The sequence below is a fragment of the Lithobates pipiens genome, unplaced genomic scaffold (assembly GCF_037356315.1).
Source record: "Lithobates pipiens isolate NorthernLeopardFrog02 unplaced genomic scaffold, aLitPip1_a1.2 Scaffold_19, whole genome shotgun sequence".
In the NCBI taxonomy this organism is placed as follows: Eukaryota; Metazoa; Chordata; class Amphibia; order Anura; family Ranidae; genus Lithobates; species Lithobates pipiens.
The window spans coordinates 285,037,150-285,061,315 of record NW_027507764.1 but is presented as its reverse complement, the minus strand read 5'-3'; the positions used below and the strand labels follow the sequence as shown (position 1 = coordinate 285,061,315).

At 44.7% G+C, this 24,166-nt stretch overlaps 1 protein-coding gene across 8 annotated transcripts in view; it reads right to left on the bottom strand.

The window, feature by feature from the left end:
• Nucleotides 1-24,166, bottom strand: part of RECK (reversion inducing cysteine rich protein with kazal motifs) — a 909,451-nt gene that overhangs the window by 336,802 nt on the left and 548,483 nt on the right. For 7 of the 8 annotated variants that reach the window (XM_077491985.1, XM_077491988.1, XM_077491986.1 and 4 more), the window contains one exon: nt 22,472-22,684. The exons of the other annotated variant lie outside the window; for it this stretch is intronic. In XM_077491985.1, coding sequence (XP_077348111.1) covers nt 22,472-22,684 — 213 coding nt within the window. The remainder of the gene's footprint in view (nt 1-22,471; nt 22,685-24,166) is intronic. 8 annotated transcript variants of the gene reach the window in all.

Here is a 24,166-nt window from a genome sequence, read left to right as displayed (position 1 = left end):
CTTTTTCAGCTGGATACTAGCCGCTGGACGAATGTGGATGCATTAGCCTTGGCTTATAAATTGTGCTTCTATACCAAGTATTTGAGGTGAGAGGCTGGGGGAAACAGGTGGTGCACAGGCTTGGCACTGAATTGAATCACTGGATTAGCACACACTTTGGAAGTCACTTTTATGCATGGACTTTGTTTATTATTCACGAAGCATTAGCATGAACTGGATTATGTAAAGAATTTCTTTTTGCTTTTGAAAAAATATTTTTTGCACATTTTTAATGTCCTTGGATTTTATATAGGTTTTTGGCATGTATATATTATATAAGCACATTTAATATCGTAGTTATTATTTTAGTTGCATCTATTGAATCGCACAGTTTGCACTTTGTGAGGTGATTCACACATGTTGCACTTTATATTTATTATTTTTTTAGTTTATTATTTATTGTAAATGTTGTTTGTGGTTAGCGCTGCAATTTATTCATTTTTTTTAACCTCAGATTCAAACAACACTTTCATGACGCTACCTGCCTTATTAATCTTTCATTATCTCACAACACCCTGAAGGCCTACCGTGCAGCCTAGAGGTTCTACTGTATGTCAAGTTACTAGCCTCAAACCCCAGAGCAATACCAAGAGTTCTCCATCACATCCTGGACTTCATATCATGCCACCACACACAGTTGGCATTGTCACACAATACCTGACATCCAGTATTTCATCCCCTTATGAGATCCTAACAAACCGTCTTGTTTGACGCCCATACGGTCAAGACCATGTTGTGTGGTATTCACAGGCAATGACCCAAAATCAGTATCAAACGGCTACTACTCACCAGCACCATATTCCGAGACGTGTCTTTCATCCTGTCACATTCCCCTTTGGTTAAATTCAGCCTGGTCGTTCAAGCAGCCATCTACCTGGCTTTCTACAGCTTATTACGCCCCAGTGACTACTGTCACCATCCCAGTTGCAAAGTGTTACGTAGACGCCACCTCACACGCCATCAGACACTTCATCTTGCTCCTCAGGGTGTCCAAAACTCAATAGTCCGGTCCAGGGGTTGACATCAAACATTTCCAAACTCTCAAAGCCTGGTGCCCCGTGTCCATCCTAGATCAATTTTTTGGCCCATATGTTTGATCCCTCGCAGGACAGCCCATTACTACTGTTCCCGATTAGTACCCCAGGCAGCAACCAGTTCATTAGTCACGTCAGGTTCCTTTTGAGCCAATTAGGCCGGGACCCTGGCCATTTTCTTGGACATTCTTTCACATTGGAGCAGCATCAGCAGCCTCACGAAACGGGGTCCCAGTCCACGCGATCAAAGATGGGCAGGCGGAAAATCCACCTGCTTTACTCGATGCATCTCCAATCCACAAATGGAAATGTCATAAGCCTTCAGCAACTTTGCCCTGCAGTGTCTTGTACATAAATTAATAATTACCTCCCTAAACCGTCTTTTGCGGCCTTCTCTTGGCATATCGCCCAGCAGACCAGGGCTCACCGCCCAGCTCACCAGGGCTTACCTTACAGCAGACCAAGGGCACAATTCAGGTCTATTTTATGTTGTTAGTCTTGTGACGTGTTTATGTGTTCTTTCATATCTCTTAGAGCGGAGGGCTCCGACCATAAATAAGAGGCCCAGTATGGTGGCCCGTAATTATGGGAGGAGCCCAGAGGGTATTTAATCAGACCCCCCACAACGGTCTGTGTCGGTTCCAGTGCAAGTTACCCACCCACCCATTTCTCTTCTCAGAGTACTTCTCTTAAAACACATTTCTCTACAGAAACATCCATTTACTTTCTTAAGGTATGCAGCCTTCTCTTGGCATATCGCCCAGCAGACCAGGGCGCACCGCCCAGCTCACACAGTGTATATATATATATATATATATATATATATATATATATATATATATATATATATATATATATATATACACACACACACACACACACATATATACAAGTTAAAATGAAAATATATAAATAAATAGATGGTTGGAATGCAGATATGTACACGCATATATGCATACATATATACATCCCACATCACATCAGTATGTATTTACTGGTGCAACATATGCCAGTGAAGAAAAACACACACGTGTGTCTCTAGCGAAGCATGTCACATTAATATTCATAACACAACACATCATGTATAGTGAAGGGTCAGGAGGCACGCATGCATATGCGAATACATACACACACATATACACGTGTGCGTACATGCATGCAACCGCACATACATGCGCGACACACTCCTTGGGACAGATGTGGATGTATAAATAGATTTAAAAAAATAATAATGGGGGGGGGACTGCAAATTAAATAACAGTAGAGATTTCTATAGTCTCATTTATACCCCCAGGAGAGAGTGCATCTAAAACATATATCCAATACATTTCCCTAGCGCAGAGTTTCTTGAATCCCTCTGCTGCAGGGAGGGCACTGGGGACCTGTTCGATCACCCAGACCTTCAGTCCTGCTATGTTTTTCCTTTTGTAGTAAAAGTTTTTTGACCACGGTCAACAAAATTACAGGTTTTGCAAAATGCTTTCCGGCATTGGTACATACCTGTAATAGGTATCAGAACTGGTCTAAGTGATGGAACAATATCAGACTTTAAAGAGGAAGTAAACCCTGATGGGTTTACTTCCTCTTTTTTTCCCTGCAAAGGTAAAGCATAATGGACTACTATGCATCGCATAGTAGCTCATTATGTGTCACTTACCTGACACAGGAGCCAGCGAAGTCGCCGCTGATCCCTGTAGTCCGCCGCGTCCATCTTGCTGGTGGCGTCTCGCAGCTCCGACCAATGACAGCGGCGCAACCGCGATGACGTCACTCCCGCGCATGCGCACGGGAGTCGCGCCTCGCAGCTCCGTTGCTGTCATACGGCGAAGCCGCGATGACGTCACTCCCGCGCATGCGCACGGGAGTCGACAAATTTGGCAAATCCATTCTTGGATTTGCCGCATTTAGTGCGCCTGCGCGCCGCTGTCTACGGCGCATGCGCCGTAGACAGCGGTGCCCATTTTCGGGCAAATATCTCCTAAACCATATAGGTTTAGGAGATATTGCTTGGACCTACAGGTAAGCCTTAATCTAGGCTTACCTATAGGTCCAAGTTGTTTGGAAGGGTTTACTTCCCTTTTAACTTACTGGGCGGAATTTTATTCTTAAGATTTGGGGATCTCTGTTAAGTGACAGTGGGATGGGCAGGGAGTACTGTTTCTAAGTGGGGGTCCTGTGCTAAAATGTTCCAATGTTTAGACAGTATTCGTTCCATGCTCCTATATTTAGAATGAAAGGTTGTGATGAATCTTAATGAACCGTCATTTTGATTATGGTTTAATCTTGATGACTTACTATGGAGATGCGATTCAAAAGCTGCATTGATTTAGGTCCTCTGGGTATAGTTTATCAAGAAATTCGTTTTTTAAGAGTACTGAGCTCAGACAGGGGAGCCCCATACTCCGACTGATCCCAGGGCTCCCAGATTTGATCAAACTGGGAAACCAAATCATGCACCAAGGCCGTCAGGTACTCCATTCTCCGTATCTCAGTCACCAGTTGAAGAAATCTAGGCCGGGGGGGCGGGGGATGTGCCAGATAGCCAGCATAACGAGATAAGCCACTTAGCAGCTAATAGGATATAGGAGATCAACCGGTTTGTATTTTTAGGTAAGCCTGTGATAGGGAGGCCCAGCAAGCAGTGTAAGGGATCGAGTGGAAGGGACACCCCCGTCACCCCCATCACCAACGATCCCACCTTTCTCCAAAAGGGACGTATCAGGGGATATTTCCAAAAGATGTGGAACAGTGACCCAATTTCAGTCCAGCAACACGGCGAGACTGAGGGGTCAAATTTGTGGATGACATTGGGGGTCCTATACCAGAACAGAAGGATTTTAATAGCTGTTTCCCTTTGTGTGACACATTTAGAGGATTTAAAGGTAGAGGCCCAAATCTTATCCCACGTCTGTAGGGTGATTGGGTTTATCCAGAAAATGGGACCATTTACTCATATACAGATGTGTAAGTTCATTTAAGGGGGTCGACTCATGGAGGATTTGGTGGATTGAGGAGATTAGATGTAATTGATGGTGACCCCGGGTGCAAAGGTGTTCAAAGGCTGTGGGGTTGTCGAGGGTTAATGTCGGAGATTTGGAGCTAAAGAAGTGTCTGACTTGTATAGAAGTAAAACGAATGATTGGGGATATCATACTTTTCACGTAAGGTCTCGAAAGCGTAGAGCCTTCGCGAAATGGTATGCACCAAATTTCTAAGTTCTAAGATGTCGTCCGCGAAGAGTGATAATTTATACTCCCCCTGTCACATCACCACCCCACGGATATCTGGATGAGAACGTATGGACTCGGCTAGAGGTTCAAGGTATAAAATAAATAACAGCTGTGATAAAGGACACCCCTGCTGAGGTTCCATTCATCATGGGGAAGCGAGGTGACATGAAGGACGACATCTGTACCTGGGCAGTAACAGTTGAGTATAAAGCCTCTAATGCTTTTAAAAAGGGGCCAGTGAAACCATAGACTTTTAGCGTAGCGAACATATAAGGCCAACTAAGCCTATCGAAGGCCTTCTGTGCGTCTAAACTAAGTATCAGAGCCGATCTGTTGGTCCTATCCAGAAGGTCTATCAGATTGATTGTGCGTCCGGTGTTATCTCCAGCGTGTCTGCCAGGGACAAACCCTACCTGATCTCTGTGAATAAGTTTGGGGGCAAGAACGGATAGTCTAGAAGCAAGAATTTTCGTAAATATCTTGTAATCCGAATTTAAAAGGGCTATAGGCCTGTAACTGTCAGGGATGGAGGGGTCCTTACCCGGCTTGGGAGTTACTGAAATGAAGTGTGAAAATTGGGGGTGAGGAGAGGTGCCCTCAAGAAGAGAGTCGAATAAGGTGAGCATGTGCGGTCCCAAAATATCCAGATAGGTTTTATAGTAAAAAAAAAAGGGGAGGCCATCAGTGCCATGCGATTTATGCGAAGGGAGCTCCCGTATTATAGCCGAGAGCTCGTCCGCCATTACGGTTTTATTTAGGGCCTCTAAGTCAGTTGACGAGAGCTTGGGAAGTTTCAGGTTGGAGAAGAAGGACTTAAATTTCTCTTGTGCGAAATTAAAGTGGTTTTCTGGGGATAGACAGTTTGCCAAAGATGTTTGAGATTTCACGAGGGCAATGGGTCTTAGTTCCGTCAGGCCGTAAGAGAAACTCAGGGAAGGAATTAAACGTGCGCGGGCGTAGCTTGTTAACTAACATTTTATGGGGTTTATTGGAAAATTCATAAAATTTCTGCTTCGTCCAGAGCATCGACTTAGCTGCCTGGTCAAGTTGCGCCGTTTTTATCTGTTCCCTGAGTAGTGTGACTCTCTGCAGTCTCTCCACCGTGGGGGAGCCCAAAAGCCTCCGCTCTGCCGAGAGGAGAGCAGAAGTTAGAGATCGAATATGTTTGGTTCCGTCTCTCTTCAGTCTAGAGCTCTCAGCAATACAAGCACCCCTAAAAATGGCCTTGTGAGCTTCCCACAGGGTGGAAAAATCAGAGACCGACCCTCTGTTTAGTTGGAAAAACTCTGCAAGGCCCTGCGCTAGGACAGAACGGGGGCTTTCAGATTGTAAGAGATGATTATTAAGTCGCCAATGGCAAGATCTGGGGTAAGCCTGAGTGAGCAGGAGATCTAGGAGATGAGGGCATGGTCAGACCAGGTAATCGCCATCACTTCAGAGTCATCCACGTGTAGGATGACAGGGGCAGATATAAAGAAGTGATCTAGCCGTGAATACATTTTATGAGCAGGAGAATAGAACGTAAATTGCTGAGCTGTGGGGTGTTTAATCCTCCATGAGTCGAAAAGTCGATGGGATCCTATAAGCTGACCGAAGGAGGTAGCTTGGGATGCAAGCTTCTTGGAGGGTGTTGAAGAGAACAGTGTTTGTCTATCTCTAGTGGGGGACATAACCAAATTAAAGTCCCTGCCAGCTATCATAAAGGGCTGTGACGGATAGTGGGAAGAGTCAAACAAACCACTAAGGAAGTCAATCTGACCAGCATTAGGGGCATAGAGGTTGACGAGGGTCAGAGAGGTGTTAAAGTATTGGCAGTCTAGGATTAGGTATCTACCATTGGGGTTTTTAACCTTAATGGGGCATGACTTTCTGATCAAAATCGCAACACCGGCCCTACCTGTGGGGTCAGAGGCTAGGAAGGAGGTGGGGAAGTGTTTGGAGGCAAACTTAAGGGAGCCATCTGCTTTAAAATGGGTTTCTTGCAATATAAAAACCATCTGCTCCGAAAGACCTGAATTCCTTCAAGGCCAACCAGCACTTACGTATAGAACCTAAGCCCTTTACATTGTATGACAAGAGCTTTAAAGCCATATGGGCGGTCTAGGTAGGTAAGCATATGTAAGAGCCAGAAGGTTGCAATACAGACGAAAATAAGTAGCAATGAACCAGAACTCTAATCGGTAGAAGGTGTCATTAGTGTCAGTTATGCCTAGGCAGTGGGGAAAAACTGGGTATACCCCGAGACGGGATAACCTGAGGCCGTATCAGCATAAGCATTGCATATGTAAACAATGAAACTGATCTATAGGAATGGACACCGTAGAACATAAAACGTTGAAAAGAAACATTAACAAAAGCGTCAGAAAAATAAAAAAGAAAACAAAAACAAAAAACAGAACATCTTGAGAGCCTGAGGGAAACATGTAACTTAGGGGACCCAGGGTATTAACCCAGGTCAGGAGGGTTGTGACCGGACGATCAGAGGAGGCCGTACGTGAAGGTGGGAGGGCCATCTACTTTCCTTATGAACTCGAAAATTATCAAAATGCATTAACATATAGTCATTTGTAAGAACGGAACCCCAACAGGATCTTTTTCTTTTAATTCACAGAGGAAAAAAAAAAAAGATGGGGGAATGCGAGCAGCATACAAAACTGAACCATGTGGGGGTTGGCGGGGGAGATCAGGGGGGTTGCTTAGAGAACCGTGGACGTTGAGGTGTGGAGAGGTGCCTCCTGGGCTTGCTCCTCACGGGTGTCCAGATGCGGCTTGGAGTATTGGGGAGCGGGTGAGTCTGGACATCAGCTGAGTGCATGTCCTCCTCAGGAAGGGGAGGGAGCCCGAGGCTCTTTAGAAAGAATTCACTCTCCAGAAGATCACGGAGGGTGTACTGGGCTCCATTTTTAGACACCAGCAAATGGAAGGGAAACCCCCAATAACTGGGGGGATGCCAGAGCCCTCCATTCCCAGAGGTGGGTCCATATTGGAGAAAGGGTCCGGAGGGGAATGGGAGGGGGGAGGCTGAGATCTGGTAACAAAGCGGTCTATAGTAGGCCCTGTTTGCTGTTCAGGGATGTGTTTGTAATATTCCTGTTGCTGACCAATTTTTCCCATGGGGTTATTTAGTACTGTAATGAAGAAGAAAGCTTACCCCCGGAGCTTTTACTAGCTAGTGTGACTTTGCAGGGGTCATGGGGAGCAGATAGGCCCTTCAACTCATTTAAAAGTCATGTTGGGTAATGGTGGTGAAGCACATATCGATAACTGATAATGATTTATAATGAATTCAAATGATTTCAAGTGATTCTACTCCCCCCTCACACTGGCAGGCTGTGATAATAATAGCTGTAGGGTGCTGGGTGTAGCAAGATGTCCGCCTACATCCAGGGTAGGCTGGAGCCAAGGCCTTAACTACAAAAAGCTGCAGCCGGATGGTACCAGGCTCAGTTTCAGGGGGAGTTATCAGGGCCTGCTCAGGGATTCAGCCTCCCTATAGCACAGGAAGGCAGCCGTGGGGGGGGGGGGGATTAACAGGGGGATCCAGATACAACCCCTGAGGGGACTCACCAAGCTGAAGAGAGTCTGTGTAGGGGACCGGGAGGTGGCTCCAGTTTCCAAGGGCCCGGTGACTGGAGGAATCATCCCCGGATGTCCGTCCACTGCCGATGGATCAGCGCTCGGCAGGCGAGCGCGGCGGTCCCGGAGGTTGAGTAGGGCGCAAGATGGTGGCTGGCCAATGGAGTCCGCGACGGGCCGGATCATGCGGCCTGCGGAGAATGGCCAAATCCATACGGGGCTGTAGGGGAGAGCCCAGTAGAGAGGATGAAGTGCTATAGGGGAAAAAAGAACAATCCACAGCGGAGGATGACTGTGGATTCTGATACGGCTGGTGGAGCATAGCCACAGTGAGTCTTTTCTCTGTTCCGGCCGGCCACGCCCCCCCCCCCCCATTGAAGTTCTTGACGATGTTACTTGGCATACGTCGATACCAGTTTGGATTTTCTAAATATCTGATTACACATGTTTATATATTTGTCATTATCTAAAAGGACAACATTACCGCCCTTGTCCGAGGGCTTGATGACACTCTGCCAACTCACTGCGTGTCCGCGAGTTTGTGCTTTTGAGATCCAGGGTGTTTCAGTTCTCCATTCGTAGGTTTTTGTCGACCGTTCCATGCTCACTGACGCTGGTCTTCGTAGGTCTTACTATGTCATTCGCATGTATTTGCGCATTTTGCCTAGCTCTGTTCCTTATTCGAGCCCAGTCGCATCTGCGACTTAAGGACTCGTGGTAGCCCTCCGATCAGCACCATTTGTATCTAGCCGACTAGGCGATACAAACTATACAAATAGTGCGTAAATCCACTTACGAATCAATTCGCATTAGCGGCACATGGTCCCGAACCTGCGTCCTATACACCACACCTCCTATTAAACCCCCACTCCCCCTACTGACACCCTACACCTTCTATGAAACACCCACTTCCCCTAACTGACCCCTTACACATCCTACTGGATACCCTATGGTTCGGATCCTCGGCAAGACAAGCCCCTTCAACCACCATCACTTCAGTCGATCCGAGTCCAGTGATATCGGCACAATGATTCAGATCATGCACACAAGCCCCCTCGTTGCCTTGCATCTACAGCCGATTCGTATCTAGTTGCATCATCGGCGCAATGATTCGGATCTTCAGCTATACAAACGTCACCAACCAATCCGAGTCCAGTCGCATCACCGGCTCAATGATTCAGATCCCTCACAAATAACCCCACCAGTGCTCTCACCCCAGCGCGGTTCAAACTAGTCGCATCGGCAATATGAATACAGTGGTACTTAAGATTCGCCTCCCCAAGCCTTATGTTCTATCATGCATAAACATACACAACTCACTCCATCTATTTGTAAAATGTTGCGCACAGTGATTCCTACAAAATCAAAATTACGCTAACTTTTTTTTCATCTTGCTTACTTGCAATCGCTGCAAGCATTTCTGCAAATGGCTCAAGTCGGCCACTCATCTCCAGTAGCAACACGGCTGATCACCTATCCCTCTGTTGCTTTCCCCTTTTAGGTCAGAGTTCCAGTTGGTCCATGCTGCACCAGGTTTGGATAGTAAAAGTTAAAACTTAAGCCGCGTATGACACCACTAGAAAAGGGAAGTTCAGCACCACGTCCGGCACCCTTTGGGCTCCTTCTGCTGATCTCGTGTTTATCACGTGTTAGTAGAAGTTTGGTGAGAGACGATTCACACTTTTCAGATTTGTGCTTCAGTTCAGTACTGCTCTTCAGTTTGTGCTTGTCTTTGTGTATCTTTTTATCAGTGCGTGTAGTCGGTAAGCATTTGTTTCTCATTGTGGACTATATCTTGGTATAGTACGCTTTGATTTGCATTGCTTATTGTCTGCTATTGTCGGTGAACTTCTGCTTTTCAGGTCGTTCTTTCAGGCATTGCTGTTTATCGGTGCTTTCTGTTGTCCGTTCTGACCAGCCGACCGATTCCAAACCATGTTTAGTGTACGTACTTGTCGCAGCGTTTGTGCTGTGCAGGGGCTTGGTGTTGGGCTTTTAGCTTTCACACAAGCTCTGTCCATGAACAGGGAGAGGAGACGTTTGTGGACCAAGAATTGGTTGCGCCAGCGGGGCGTGTCCTTCTCAGACATGCCTTTGATCCGTGAGATCGGGAGAATAATCCTGATGATTTCAGGAATTCTCCGGATGACGGACCCCGTTTTTCACCGTCTGCTGGCTTTGCTGTCCCCTTATATCACCAGGCAAGATACCTGCATGGAGAAGCCTTCAGGACCTCAAGTTCTCCACAGGCATCTCCCCCCAGGCTCTGGGGATCATTATTCCAGAGACCTGTTCTGCCATCATTCAGGTCCTGCAGAAGGACTATATGAAGGCAAGTTTGATCCTTTAACATCACATTCTATGTATTTAATGATTGCTAATGTTCTGGATTTCTTTCCTCATTCCCTAATTACCATGATTGCAATATGCTTTTCAAGTTCCTTTTTTGTCCTTCATGCATATTTGCCTTCATTAACTTCCCCACCATGCTCTTCTGGACCCATAAAACTATAGTCTAGTCACTTAGCAATGTCTTTTCTCAGCTCCATAATACTGTTTTTACCTAAACACCCCCTAAAATGTCTATAAATGTTATGTGTGTGCTTCAATTCATGCAGAGTGACATTTTTTGTTTTGGGCTGGGCCAAACTCATTAGGAACCCCCCTCTCCCCAACTGCTAGGTCAGCTGATAGCAATCCTCTATCTGCTGACTTTACCAAACCCAATACACACTCTACCTACCTTTTTTATGGTCACATTTATGGACTAATTCACCAAAGCATGTAGTGCAAGGGCCTGCCTCAATACTTTCAAATGCTATATTTTTTTTTTTTCTATTATCTTGATAGGTAATAGCAGAATTTATTTTTGGTATTATGACACTTCTTACCTGTCTGGTGGGCTGCCAATAGTGTAAGTAGGGAGGGGCTGCCCAAAGTATCACACATTCGCTCGCTTTGGAAACCGCAGCTTGGCATTGCATGCTATTATTGAGCTTATGATCTACCAAAACCCCCAGATTCTTCTCCACTAAGGATTCCCCCAGTTTTACTCCCCCTAGCATGTATGATGAATATGCATGCATCATACATGCTAGGGGGAGTACAACTGGCAGAATCCATAGTGGAGAAGGATCTGGGGGTTTTGGTAGAGCATAAGCTCAATAATAGCATGCAATGCCAAGCTGCGGTTTCCAAAGCGAGCAAAGTCCTTTCCTATATTAAGAGAGGTATGTACTCCAGAGAGAGAGATATAATTTTGCCCCTGTTCAAATCATTAGTAAGACCTCATCTGGAATATGCAGTTCAGTTTTGGGCACCAGTTCTTAAAAGGGATATCGGTGAACTGGAGAAAGTGCAGAGAAGGGCAAACAAACTGATAAGAGGCATGAAGGAACTCAGCTATGAGGAAAGATTAGAGGGACTGAATTTATTCACTCTTGTTAAGAGGAGATTAAGGGGGGGATATGATCAACATGTACAAATATATAAGGGGTCCATATAGGGAACTTGGTGTCGAGTTATTCACTTTACAGTCAACAAAGAGGACAAGGGGGCACTCTTTACGTCTAGAGGAAAAGAGATTTCATCTCCAAATACGGAAAGGTTTCTTCACAGTAAGAGCTGTGAAAATGTGGAATAGACTCCCTGCAGAGGTGGTTATGGCCAGCTCAGTGGATTGCTTTAAGAAAGGCCTGGATTATTTCCTAAGTGTATATAATATAACTGGGTACTAACATTTATAGGTAACGTTGATCCGGGGAAAATCCGATTGCCTCTCGGGGGATCAGGAAGGAATTTTTTTCCCCTGCTTTAGCAAATTGGATCATGCTCTGCTGGGGTTTTTTGCCTTCCTCTGGATCAACTGTGGGTATAGAATTGGGTATATCGGCTGGTATGATATTATATATATATATATATATATATATATATATATATATATATATATATATATATATATATATATATATATATATATATATATATTTTTGTAGTTGAACTGGATGGACTTGTGTCTTTTTTTCAACCTGACTAACTATGTAACATTATTTAGGCATTCAGCTCTTAATCAAGTGGAGAGGGTTACCTGTCCAAAACACCCTACCCCTCATTTTTTGCAAGGGCCCATCAGATGGGGGGATGGGGGGGTGATGACTCTGATAAGGGGACCTTATACTTTAGGCTTTAAATACTCAGTTCCCAAAATTTTATACTGATCTTGGCCAAAAATGTTTGTCTAATCTGCTTGCAATGTTGATGTGCAAAATTACTAATTTTTTTTCTTGTTTCACTCCACAGTTTCCTTCAACGCCACAGGAATGGCAGACTGTGGCCTCCCACTTTGCTAGCCATTGGCACTTTCCCAATTGTGGAGGTGTAATTGATGGGAAACACATCCGCTCGTCCCATCCCCCAACTCGGGGTCGTACTATTATAATTAAAGGGGTTTAATAGTATCGTGATGTTGGCGGTGGTGTCAGCGACCTATGACTTCCTTTATGTGGACGTGGGGCAAAATGGCCGGATGGTGGAGTGTTCTCACGGATGGAATTCTACTGGCATCTCCAGAGTGGCAGTCTGGGCTTGCCACCCTGAGGAGAATCAAGAAGGATTCCCGTTTGTATTCGTCGCGGATGAGGCGTTTGCCCTGGCAAACCATCTGATGCGGCCTTTCCCGATGAGGACCCTCACCCCGGATCAGAGGATCTTTAATTTTCGGCTGACAAGAGCCAGAAGAGTCGTGGAGAACACTTTTGGAATACTGGTCAGCCGGTTCCGCCTTTTTTTTAACGCCAATCCACACGGCGGAATATAAACTCAATCACATAGTGCTTTTGCCTGCTGTGTTCTACACAATTTCTTGAAAAGACATTCTCAGCTAACTATGTGGTCTCAGTTGGCCCAGATGCAGACTTGCCAGAAAATGAGAATCTCACGGCCCTTGAAGCTGCTCGTCCTGGCTTGCCCCCCCAAAGCGCCCACGAGATCCGAACCCAATACATGGAGTACTTTGTGGGTACTTTGATATGCCAGACAATGTCTGAGAGGCATTTTTGTAATACATTTTTCTTTGAAGCTACAATAATCTTTATTTTCATTTACTGCTTGGCTTTGTTTTATGTGTCTCATAGGTATTTTTTTGGGGGCCTTTTTCTACAACAGTGCAAACCCAAGTTCTGAGCGAGATGAGGGGGACAGTCTCTTCTTCAGATAATCTTATTATGTTGTGGGTCTGCTACACACACACCTTGTTTTTTGTTACTAATGTATGTAGTGCATTACTGACAAAAATCTTGCTCATTTTCTGCACCATGGCAGAAATATGTGGGGTCAGGAAAATGGCGGGATTGTGAAAATTTACACATCACTGTGGGTGTTATTTACTAAAGGCACATCCACTATGCACTACAAGTGCACTGCAAAAGTGCACCTGAAACTGCACTTGGAGTGCAAAGTGGAATTGCCTTTAGTAAATAACACCCATTGCCACCGAAAACAACTATTTTACTGCAAATACTGCTTTTGCGCATTGAAAAAGGAAGCCACACATTGTTGATAATTTAACTTTTTAATCAAAGCACATTCACATGTGCGTTTAGAAAAGGGTTTTACAACAAACCAACATATTGGGTGTATCAAAAACATTCTTTTAGGTAACCTTATTGTAACTTGGCGTTTTTGTGTCAGCAGATATGTATCAAAGCGCAACATACAGAACACAGGAACTTACAAAGTTCAACTTTGAAAAGTGAAGACAATATCAGACATGAGTATATACAAACTGGGCTGATATTGACTTCATCACATGGGGTGTCACCCTTGGAAAAAACTAAATTAGAAGATGCACACAGTGTGTCAACATGTGCTATCTCCCATCATGGGGGATCAAGCTACATGTTTTGGGGGTGCAACCCCTTCATCTCTGCCACTTTCCACAAAACACGTACATTGATTCCCCATGATGGGAGATAGGGCATGTTGACACACTGTGTGCATCTTCCAATTTTGGCTTTTTGAAAAATACAAAAGTTGATTAGTAAAAACACAAAACTATAACACTAGCTAGTTTGGGCTGTTTCAGACTCTCGCCAAAACATCAATGATGTTCTTCATTTTATTTTGAACATCATTGATGTTTTTCTGTATATTTTTTAAATCGCAATTGCACCCCATTATCTCCCCAATCAGGATCTGGGCACTTTCACTGGTAAAATGTAATTCTTCTTCCACATCACCTAAAAAAAAAAGCACAAAAAAAAACACCATGTATTATAAATATGACGACATACATTGATTATCTTACCGGAAGCTGTGGTCTCAGACGCTCACCTGTTGTGGTGACAATTTGTCCAAGTTCAACGATCTCTCCTGCCTCTTCCTCTGCTTCTGGTGTTGGAATTTCGCCTTCTTTGGGAGTTGTGGGGTCCCTGGTGTCCTCAGACTTCCAGAGTCTTCTTTCTCCTATGAGAATGTAAAAAAGGAAGGAATACTTAGCACACAGAAGGCAGAAATAGGAATATGAAACATTGCTTGGAAGTGTGGTCCAATTGTGTTTTTTGGCAGAGTTCAAAGGTGAGAACATTATTTTGGACACTTTCTAAAACTGGAATACTTACCTGCAGTGTGAATAAATGTAGTGAAGTGTAATTTGGGAAAACATTGTGTTGGGCATGGGCTAACGAACGATGTTTCTTATGAACAATTGAAACCATGAACTTGAAAGTGGCCATTTTAAACTGTACAACATTCAATAAAAGCACATGGAGCAGTATGCAAGCAAAAATAATAATATGAACACACGACAACTACTTACTTTTTTGAAGAACACACTTGATCCTTCTGTACTGATCATGCTCCCTCAGTTTCAGGTCTGACCAGCGTTTTCACAGTTGATCCTTGGATCGTTGTACCCCAAAATTCTTCTGAAGACTCTTCACAACTTTAGTCATGATCTTGGCCTTTCTGATATTTGGGTTTGGGTAAGGTCCATACTTCCCATCATAGTCGGTCCTCTTCAATATGTCCATCATCTACAACATCTCTCCAAAATACATATTTGAGGCCTTAAATCTTCTCCTCCAGGATCGTGACGTTTCAGGCTCCGGGCTTTCCTCTCCCTCCTCCTCGTTAGTGGAACTCTGATTGTGCACCTGTATTCTCTCCGCCATGTGCTCTCCCCACTGCGCCAAAAGAGAAGGGGCAGGGAATAGTCTAGAAAGAATGTCAGGGAGTTTCACGCATGCGCACTGTATATAAAACGCAACACGCGTGTGTCATACGTACGATCTGGGAACAGAGTGAGGAGCTGACGTGCCGATCGTGCAAACGAAGGTACAATTTTAACTTGGTACATCACTAGCCTAGACTACTTCTATATAGGCCTATGTTGGGACAAGATTAGGAGGGTTTAGCATGGCATTATTAGTATTTTAGGGTTTGTCTTGTGTTGTGTCTTGCAGACAAGATGGATCCCTTCCAAAATGCCTATTTTATGGGGCTATTCCTTGAACTGTTCAGGGAGGTGCCCTGCCTCTGGCAGATCAACAACCCATTTTATAATGACCGAAGAAAGAAGAAGGCAGCGCTGGAGAAACTTCTTGCTTTGGTGCGGATCATGGTCCCCACGGCAGACATGACCTATGTGAAGGGCAAAATTGGTGCCATGAAGAGTACATATCTCAGGGAGAGAAAGAAGCACCTGGAGTCCTTGAGATCAGGAGATCCAGATGCCATTTATTACCCCAGGATGTTGTACTTCGAGAGGCTGCATTTTCTGTTAGACCAGGGTGGACCCAAGCCACCACTCTACCGTCTTCCTTCAAGGCTTCCTTCACCCCCAGCTAAGGCTTCCAACATCCAACCTGGGCCTTCCAGGAAACAACATGTGGAGGGGCCCAGCTTGAGACAGGTATAGCATTGTTGAACATATTTCTTGTCGTACATTTAATGATGTTAACTAGATGTTAATATTGATCAGTAAGTTGTGATTTAACAAAGTGGTTTAAATATCAATAGACAGTAGTGACCAAAAATGATTGGGACAAGAATGAAAAATGCTGGGCTCAGAATGATAGTTTGTTCTATTTGGTAACATTCAATTTGAAACAGTCATGAGCACAAAATGGTGTGATTGATGAGCAAAAAACTAAAACTATGTCCCATTTTCACACACAGGAAGACCTCAGCCGGAGGGAGGCTGTGGCAAGTGGCAGCCAGGAGGTCGACCATCGCCCTCCTTCTCCTCCTCCTGCCACAACTACAGGAGCCAAGCCACAGCCTGGAAGGAAGCCTGGAGGGAAGTGCCCAAGGAAGACAAGAGAGTGATGGCCTGGGTTCAGTCTGGTCTGACAGAAGATGCAGCCGCTTGAAGAACCACATCCTGGGGACATAGATGACATCTGCTCTTCATGATCTCTAAGGACTTCTGGACCAGACTTCTCTCCCTGATATATGTACTCCTCAGGCCACCAATTTGGAATTTGCAAATTAGTTCATGTCTGCCCTGGGGGCCAAAGGCTGCGCCAAACTGACAAGTTTCTCCAGTGCTGCCTCCCTCTTTAGTTGTTTGACACCTAAATAAAGGTTTTTTTTGTTTGAAGCAATACTTACGTATGTGTTTGACTTAAAAAAGGACAGTTTGTGAGCAGGCAGGTACATTTCAAAAAAAACAAAGTGAAATGAATAACAAGGGGCACCAACACCAAACAACCTCCTGTAGATTAAAAAAGAAAAACAAAATACAAAAAAAGATAATAATGGTGTTGTGGTAAGTTGACACACAAAACACACCCAAAAAAATGCAAAGATGAGCAAACTGTCAAAAAAGGAGATGTTGATTAAAAGAAACCAACCACAAAAAAAAAAAAAAAAAAAAAAAAAAAAAAGATTGTGTAGATGTGACCATTTAAAATATTGTATTGCTGAAATGAGTAAAAAGACTAAAGAAATACGTTCGAAGTGTGTGTGAATATGAGCATCAAAACAAGTTCATTCTTGCAGCATTGTAAAGAACAAGAGAATGCGCTGCATGAAATAATTTTTTAAATTGCAGCGTGACGAATGTGCTATATCGATTACGAGCGGTAGTTTTACCTGAGCGAGTGCTTCCGTGTCCGAATTTGATTGTGAGCATGCATGGCACCTTGTCCGTCGGAGTAGGCTACACATGATCGGACTATGTCCGATCGGAGCATGTCGTCGGAAAAATTTATAGACAAGTTGGAAAACTTGGTCCGTTGCAAACAGTGCGATGGAGACCACACACATTCGGATTATCCGACAACACGGTCTGATCGGACATTGTCCATCGGGAATGTCCGACCGTGTATACAAGGGCTTTCACAACATGTTTTTTTTACTTGGTGGGGAGGGATTTACATCCCAAAAGGGGTGGGACTTTACATGAAGCACGTGACTGCAAAAGAGTAGTTGGCTCACCCAACTACTCTTTTGCAGGCACGTGCTTCATGTAAAGTCCCACCCCTTTTGGGATGTAAATCCCTCCCCACCACTTAGATTGGGATGGAAATACAGGGCCTTACCAGGCCATTATTTCATTTAAAGTCCCTAGGAGTGGAAATGTGTGACCTTACCAGGCCATGATTTCCTGAAAGTCCCTAAAAACCCCTCCTTCTCTCTTTGCATGTTTTTTTACTTCATATACACAATTTGACTTGCTCTTGAGGCGTTAGTAACTGTAACATACTTCTCTGCATTTCACTCTGTTTTCAAAAGCAAGACAAAGTCGCCTAATGTCCAGCTTGCTGGCAGTGCAAGCACTAGCAGACCGAACATACGTCAATAAACTACAGATCTCAACATTCCTACTTAGAATACCCGACTTCAGCTACTCGCCCCAGTTCGCCCTGGGGGGCTCTGATTCATTAGTTTATGCTGAGCATAGACATGCACCTGAGCTATTGGTTGCCTAGCCAGTCATCTCCTGGCTCACCTCGGTTGCCACACATTCTTTTGAGTTTTCTAAAATCACACTCAACAGCGCTCACAGGCAAACTAGCTGTCACTATGCCTGTCATTCCTTGTCCTGTCCTTTTTGTTTTCCTTATGCTTCCCATCTTATCTACCCAAACACATCAATCACCTCCTACCTTTGAAACTTACCTTAAACATATGCATTTCCCCTCTTTATTTTTAGTTGACGCCATGTCGCAGGCCGACAGCGATGACTTTGCCTCCGCCCTTTGTGCAGGCTCAGCAAAAGGCGGTTCGCAGTCTCCCAGAACTTGGACCATGCCCAAGCTCACAGAAGAACTGTGGCGCAGGGATACCTCCTACCCTGCCACAGCTAGAAAAGCTGAGCTTTTTAGGCTGCTGTTTCCACCGCCAGTGGCAGCCCTACCAGGCACCCAGACGTCAATGCAGTTTATTTCCTCAGCTATTACTCCGCTACACTCCTTGGTGACCACACTGTCAACAGCAGTTACAGACATCCCGGCCAGAGTAGAAGCCCTAGAGGCACACCAAGCTGCGCCCCTACCAGCTCCAGTCACCACCGTCATTCCCGTGCCTTCACTTACAGGTATGGCCGACATCTGCTCCACTGTCTTCCCTGTGCACATTGTCCCAGCAGGCATCCGAAAACAAGTCAGGAGGGAAGAACTGGACCTGTATCTGCATGCAGTAGTGATTCTAGCTTTCAAGTATGGAGGATGCTCATTTTATGACTATCAACAGTCATTTTCAGCTAAGGCAGTAGCCAGACTCTCTCAGTTCCAGGTGACTACCGACTGGAGTACCATCGATACAGAGCTGTTCTGTCACCATTTCGTCCAGCCTATGCTCCCCACTCTGTGCTAACTGCCAGTCTTCCACCCATACGGCTAACTGGTGGTTTGAGTTAGGTGGCAGACGCCTCCCCTGATTTTCCTCCATCTCTAGTGCCGCTCAAAATCGACCAGCATTTACACAGCCATCCCAGGGGACAGGTTAGGATGACCAATCCGTGCACTAGGGGGCACATCTGCAATAATTTCAACTTCGGGGGTCGCAACTTCCCTCACTGCAAACACCTTCATATTTGCCTCGCATGCCATAAAGCTCATCCCAGAAACACGTGCAGTGTCAAGCAGCTTAATTCCTCATGACTAGGCCGCGTGCAAGTCGGATGGCTCGGGTTTTACCTATCCTCACACCCAACACCCTCACTAGCCACCTTCCTCGTGCAGGGGTTAATGACAGGATTCCACACCGGACTCATCATGCTTCCCAACACAACCCACGAGTGCAAGAACCTGCTCTCAGCCACCACCGACGAGGAACCTTGTTGCAGTCTGAACTAGCCCGGGGGGTACATGATCAGCCCCTTTTCACAATCACCTTAAACTGTATGGAGAGTCAGCCCTATCGGGCTTGTCAAGGGCTGGTTTTCCAATAAACTTTGTATATGAGAACAATGAGGCATAGACTAAACAAAGTTTAAGTTCCCCCATACTCAGAGGAGTTCTCCCTTAAATATTCATCAGTAGACCTAGCTATTCAAGCTATCATTAGTATAGGAGCAGGTGCTTGGCTGTCTAAAGCGGACATCTCGGACGCCTTCAAGTTACTACCAATCAAACCGTACCTCTGGTGATGGCACGGAATCAAGTGGAAAGGCTTGTATTTTGCTACTAAACTGACCTTTGGTTTCCAAAGCCGCCTGTGGCTGTTCTACACATTTGCTCAGTCCCTTTCTTGGATCTTGCCACATCATGCATCCTGTCAGAAAGTGATCCAGTACCTTGACGACTTCCTGCTCATCGAGAAACCTAGTGAGCCCCCAGTAGATCTAAACAGCTTGAGAGAGGTGTTCTACAATTTCAATGTGCCTATAGCAAAAAAGAAAGTGGAAGGCCCGGCATAGCTCATCACCTTCTTGGGCGTTCCCGCTTGACACTCGTGCCATGCAGGCTAGCCTGCCTCTTGACAAATTGACCCGCATCAGGACGGTCATTTATACCTTCACCATTACTCAAGGGTGCACTAATAGGCAACTACAATCTTTGCTTGGCATGCTTAACTTTTCCATGAGGATCATCCCTCATGGGCGATCCTTTATCTTGTGCCTCTTGGTGTTCCTTTCCCTGACCAAATCCTTAAATTAGACAGGGCAGCGAGAGTTGATCTGGCCACGTGGGACGAATTTCTCACGAACTTGAATTGCATATCGATGTTCATTCCATCAGCATCTCCCTCTTCACCTCAGACAGTCACGGACGCCGCAGCCTCCACAGGCTTTGCAACAATTTTTGGCTATCATTGGTTTGCAGGGCCATGGCCAGCAGAAATCCTCTTGATTCCTGGGTTCAGGCAGTCCTCTTCTTTCTTTGAGCTCTACCCCATTATTGCAGCAGCTCAAGTCTAGGGCAGCACCTGGACAGGACAAACAGTGACATTTGCCACAGACAACCAAGCCATAGCCAGTACCATAAATAAAGGCCGGTCCAAGTTGCTGGATATCATGTCCTTCCTGCGCAGGCTGGTGTAACTTTTCCTACAGCACCAATTTAATGACCTCTGCGTCTACATCCTAGGCAAATGCAATACCTCGGCCGTCGCACTCTCATCTTAACTTTGCGTCATTCTTTTCGCAGGAACCTGGAGCCAACCCGACCATGCCTATTATCCTACACTGGTCACAGCTAACTTTGGATTGAAACAACAAACATGATTAAAATATTCCCAGATGCGTCGGGTAGTTGTTGGAGGGGCTGTCAGGGACACGGCACGTTGTTATATATCTTTTGGTCATGCCCAGTAATTAAACAGTTCTGGCAAGAGGTACAGAAAATCACCAAATTATTTATGGAATATCAGATCCCAGAGGAGCCGGCATTTTTCTTATTACATTGCTCACAAATCCCTACTAAGTCCTATAAAAATTTGATTGTGTGTCATTGGGTGAATGCATTGGGATGCATTACACAGATATGGGCTCCCTAGGAGGAATATTTACAAACGGAGGAAGGGAAGAGGCTGATTGGAGAGGAATCGGGAGAATTGGACATGAAAGTGAAGTAAACGGGGGGGATATAGATAGGTGAAGGACTGTAGAGGGCTTCGGACCAGGGGGCAGTTAGGGGATTAAGGAGGGTTGTTTCCTTTTTTTTTTTGTTTTGTTTTTTATTATTTCCTTGGTTTGTTTTTGAGATGTTTCTTTGGACCTTTAGGATTTAGAGACCATAGTTTACTAGGATATATATTGGAACTGGTTATGTTTTGTATGTAAAGAAAAAAAAAAAAAAAAAGAAGGGAACGCAGATTTGATTTAGAAACCGGGCCGAGGTTTGAACTTTATTTGTAATATGAATGGCTGGAGTTATGTATGTTATGCCTGCATATAATACTGTATTCCTATGGAGAAATAAAGAATTAAAAAAATAAAATAAACATCACCTTCATGATGCTACCTGCCTTAATAATCATTATCTCACAACACCCTGAAGGCCTACTGTACTGCCTAGAAGACCTATGACAGGTTTCGCCTCAAACCGGGGCAGTGTCAGAAGATCTCAATCACATCCTGGCCAGTAGTAAATGCCTACCTGTGACCAGCGCCATATTCTGAGAGATGTCTACTATCCTGCCATGTTCCCCCTTTGGGTTATTACCCAGCCTGGTCATTCTACCTGGCCTTCTACGGCTTCTTATGCCCCAGCCCCAGTTGTAAGATGTTACATAGATGCCACCTGACACGCCACCAGAGTTACTTCATCCTGCACCTTGTAGTGTCCAAAACAGTCCGGTCCCAGAGTAGATATCAAACTTTTCCAGACTCGCAAGGTCTGGTGACCGTGGCCATTCTAGATCAGTTATTAGCTCATCTGTCCAACCTCGGAGGACAGCCCATTACTACCATTCCATACTAGCTCTCTAAGTAGCAACCAGTTCACTAGACACATCGGGATTCTTTTGCGCAACTTGAACCCGGCCAATGTTCTGGACATTTTTTCCGCATTGGAGCAGCATCAGCAGCGTCATGAAACAGGGTCCCAGACCACGTCCTCAAGAAGATGTGCTTTGCTCGATACATCCCCAATCCACAAGCAGAAATGTCACAAGCCTTCAGCAAGTAGTATGTTATTAAACTTAAATAAATAATTACCTCCCTAACCGAGTCTTTTGCCCCCTTCTCTTGGCATACCGTCCAGCAGACCAAGGCCCGCTTCAGGTCTACTTTATGTTGTTAGTCTTGTGACGTGTTTATGTGGTTCATATCTCTCTGGACAGAGGGCTACCATCATAAATAGGAAGGTCAATATGGTGGTCTGAAATTATAGGAGGAGCCCGGGGGGTATTTAAGCAGACCACCCATGATGGTCTGTGTCGGTTCCAGTGTACCCACCCTCCCATTCCCCTTCTTGGGGTACTTCTCTTAAAATAATTGCTCTACAGAAACATCCATGTACTTTCTTAGGGTATGACCCCTTCTCTTGTCATAACGTCCAGCAGACCAGGGCACACTTCAGGTGTACTTTATGTTGTTAGTCTTGTGACGTGTTTATGTGGTTCATATCTCTCCAGATAGAGGGCTCCGACCATAAATGTAAATATACATAAAACTGGAAAGTCACGATAATAGATTGCACTTACTTGCAAATTATGCTGCCCCGAGATCTACCATGACAAGGTTTGATCTGCAAAGAACAAGCGATTGCCTTCCACATTTCAGGATGACACTTTCGAATATCTAGAACTGGAATGTTCATGAAAGGCATCTTGATGCTTCCTTTCTCCCACAGCTTCATATCATTCATTGCTCCCTGGTCTGATTGTGCATTGCAGCTCCTGAATAGTTCAATCGGTCTTAAAAAAAGGCAAAAAACAATATACGTAATACTATTTTTTTTTTATAAATGCCTGCATCCAATTTACTAAAGATTATGTGCAGACACAGACAAAATAAATATGAATGGATAAGCAAATCATATCCTCAATGTATTTATTATGTACTTGTGGCAGGCAGGTACATAGTAAATACTATATAAAGAACATATACTGAATTTACAAGTGTGGTTTGTTATGAAATGTACACTAAGCCAAACTGTAGCTAGCAATAATAGAAATGTAAAGAATGATTTTTGGTCTATCTGACTGCAGTTAGAGATAAGTCATGTGCACATTATGTAGGAACAAAACTGGATTAAAGTGTTTGTTACCCCAACAGTTCATATTCTTAATATGTGCCTGCTGTATGATGTACTTGTATGAAAAAGCCTCCTGTTGTCTTTGTATTGCTTCCTTTGTGTGTACTCCCAGGTGTTCAAGCCAATCCCTCTGCTTTCCTATTAAAAATGGACCACACTAAGCAGAACACACTGTGGTCAGTTCTCTAGCTGTGCTGGGAACTTGGCCTGCTCTCCTCCAATGATCGGACTTGTCCTGAAATGCCTCCCCTGCACAGCCTTTCAATGAGAAGATCAGTGTACTGTTGTGTCTCCTCCCCCAGCTCTTATGCAGCTGAGAACAGAGGGAATGTGATCACTTATAAAAAAAAAAAAAGGGGGGGCAAAGGTATTTATAATGTTTTTTTTAAATCTATACATAAATGTTTTGCCTTTCATTTCTAATGTAAACTGAATGGGTTGTTTTACTTCTACTTAAGCATCAATTTCAGCCAGCTTTATCCAAGAAAACTCTGTGTGGTAGATGGTGACCATACAAAATTCTTTGAAGATCTGGAGACCATATTATCCTGGCTGGATAGCCACTGATGGTCCTCGCTGTATGGCGAGTATGAGACCCTCCTTGTTACCCCATATTTTGTTTGTATCACCAAGTTCTGACTATTTACGTTATCTCATCTTATTGACTGCAGAATATGTACCCCCCATTCAGCCCGGATCAGAGATGTGCAGATAACATAAGTCCCCCATCCCTGCATATGTTCACATATTTCAGCTAAACTCAGTCAGGGCGATGACTATTCAACCACCAAGCCTGAGACAAGCCTGAGACACAGGCTCTGTGATCTGAAGCTTACCTGACCCCACTTTCCCCAAAGACTGCCACCCTTCCTCCACCCCCTTCAAACTTCCCAACCCCACATCAGGCTTCAAGACCATTGAGAACTATATCCACCTCTGAACTTCTGGTTATATACCCCTCGCTACCCTAAATTAGCAAGCTGTGTAGAAGTGTGTTTTAACGTCCTGCCACACAGTGACTAGGCTGGTTTTGAACCTGTGGAGATCCTAGTTATGGGCCTACTCACAAGTACCAATTTGTTTGTTTTTTGGGGTATAAACTATTCCCATTCCCTTCCTCTGTTTTGTGAAGGCAATGGGA